Source organism: Myotis davidii, unplaced genomic scaffold (genome assembly GCF_000327345.1).
Source record: "Myotis davidii unplaced genomic scaffold, ASM32734v1 scaffold1517, whole genome shotgun sequence".
Taxonomy (NCBI): domain Eukaryota; kingdom Metazoa; phylum Chordata; class Mammalia; order Chiroptera; family Vespertilionidae; genus Myotis; species Myotis davidii.
In genome coordinates, this window is record NW_006288439.1 from 1 (window position 1) to 1,456 (window position 1,456).

General features: G+C 54.3%; 1 protein-coding gene across 1 annotated transcript in view; it reads left to right on the plus strand.

Moving 5' to 3' along the window:
* The first annotated feature begins 386 nt into the window (after positions 1-386).
* Positions 387-1,456, plus strand: part of LOC107182578 — a 20,855-nt gene continuing 19,785 nt past the window's right edge. The window contains exon 1 of the mRNA XM_015561751.1: positions 387-498. Coding sequence (XP_015417237.1) covers positions 453-498 — 46 coding nt within the window. The 5' untranslated portion in view covers positions 387-452. The remainder of the gene's footprint in view (positions 499-1,456) is intronic.

A 1,456-nucleotide genomic window follows, 5' to 3' on the forward strand; every position in this document is an offset into this window, starting at 1 on the left:
CAGGACAGGAGCAAGGAGGACAGGAACCTTGGAGAGGGGCCGGGACAGTGAAGACCCTGTGAGCCAGAGCACATACTCCAAGCCTCTCTTGGCCAGAGGGACCAGGACCCTGGGCAGGGATGGTGGTTGCCAAGGAAAGTTTTACCCTTGAAGCCCAGCATTGGCCATCTCCCTGGAGGGGCTCCGGGTCTCCGCAGAGCCTCTCGGAATATGAAGGAGTCCAGGAATCTGAGGGACTGCAGTCAGCAGCACCTTAGGGGGAGGCGGGGGGGCCGGAGGGGAGGCTGGGAGCAGGTGTGTGATGGCCAGAATGCTGTGCGCGGCCAGCAGCCTGGGCATTGGGTCCTTCTTGTGACGCGAAGACACTGCAGGATTCTGACTGTGACGCCAATGGTTGCTCCAGACTCTGCCTTGGCGGTGATGGCAGCAGCCTCTGCCCCTTTGCTGGCGCTATGTGGCCCCTGTTGGTGCTGCTGCTGTTGGGCTTGGCGAGCTGCGGTGAGTGGCCCTGATCCTGGCTCTGCGGATCCCGTCTCCTGCCTCCACGGTGCCCCTCTGGTCTCTCCCAGGAGAGGGTGGCTGGTGCGGGACGCACCTTTCACTGCAGGACCAGCGCGAAAGTGGGAGGCCCCGCGGGTACTCAGGCGCCTCCTTCCTTCATTCCCTCTCCCTCCTCTTCGTCTTCCCGGGGGACAGCGGGCTCATCTCCTTCCCCTGCTCTCGCCTCCAGAGGCACCCAGGGAGGAAGACTCAACACCGCGCACCTCGAGCGAAAATTAGAGAGAAAGGGCTCCTTCCTTGGGAAGTGGGTGGCAGCTGTTAGGGTCCCGCTCTTTGGCACCCCTCTTCCCTCCTAGGCGCTTAAATGCACTGGGGATGAAGGTGGGACAGTGGGAGAGCCTGGTCTTCTAGCGATTGAAGTGCGCATTTTGGCGAAGCCTGCGAGATGGTTTTATTTTCCCTGTTTGCCCTCCCACATGAACATACCAGGTAAGGGAGACATACCTGATACAATTCAGTTTTATTTCCAACACACCATTTAATTAGAAGAATCCCCCTCCCGCCTCTTTTTTAGTTTATTAAACCCTAGAAATAGACTTCCTGGAAACTCTCTCAACCTCCCGCCCCACCAACCACTTTAAAACAGTCCAAAGAGCACATTCAAGTTTCCCCCTGTACTTGGGGAACCATTTAACGGCAATGGATTTCCCTTGAAATAGAAAGACAACTTGCAGCTAAGTGGAATTTGGTGTTTTTCTACACCAAAGGCCTTTTGGCCCCAAGCTTTTGGAAACTATTTATGTTTAAAAACATGTGCTCCATAAAAACTGAGGAAAGCACGTGATTTTTTTTTTTTTGGTGTGGCTCTATAGGCTATGCCTGTCACATTTCACATGCAAAGACCCTTTTGTTAACTTTTTCTAAGATTCAAATTGTGTTTGAACAACTGTACAAC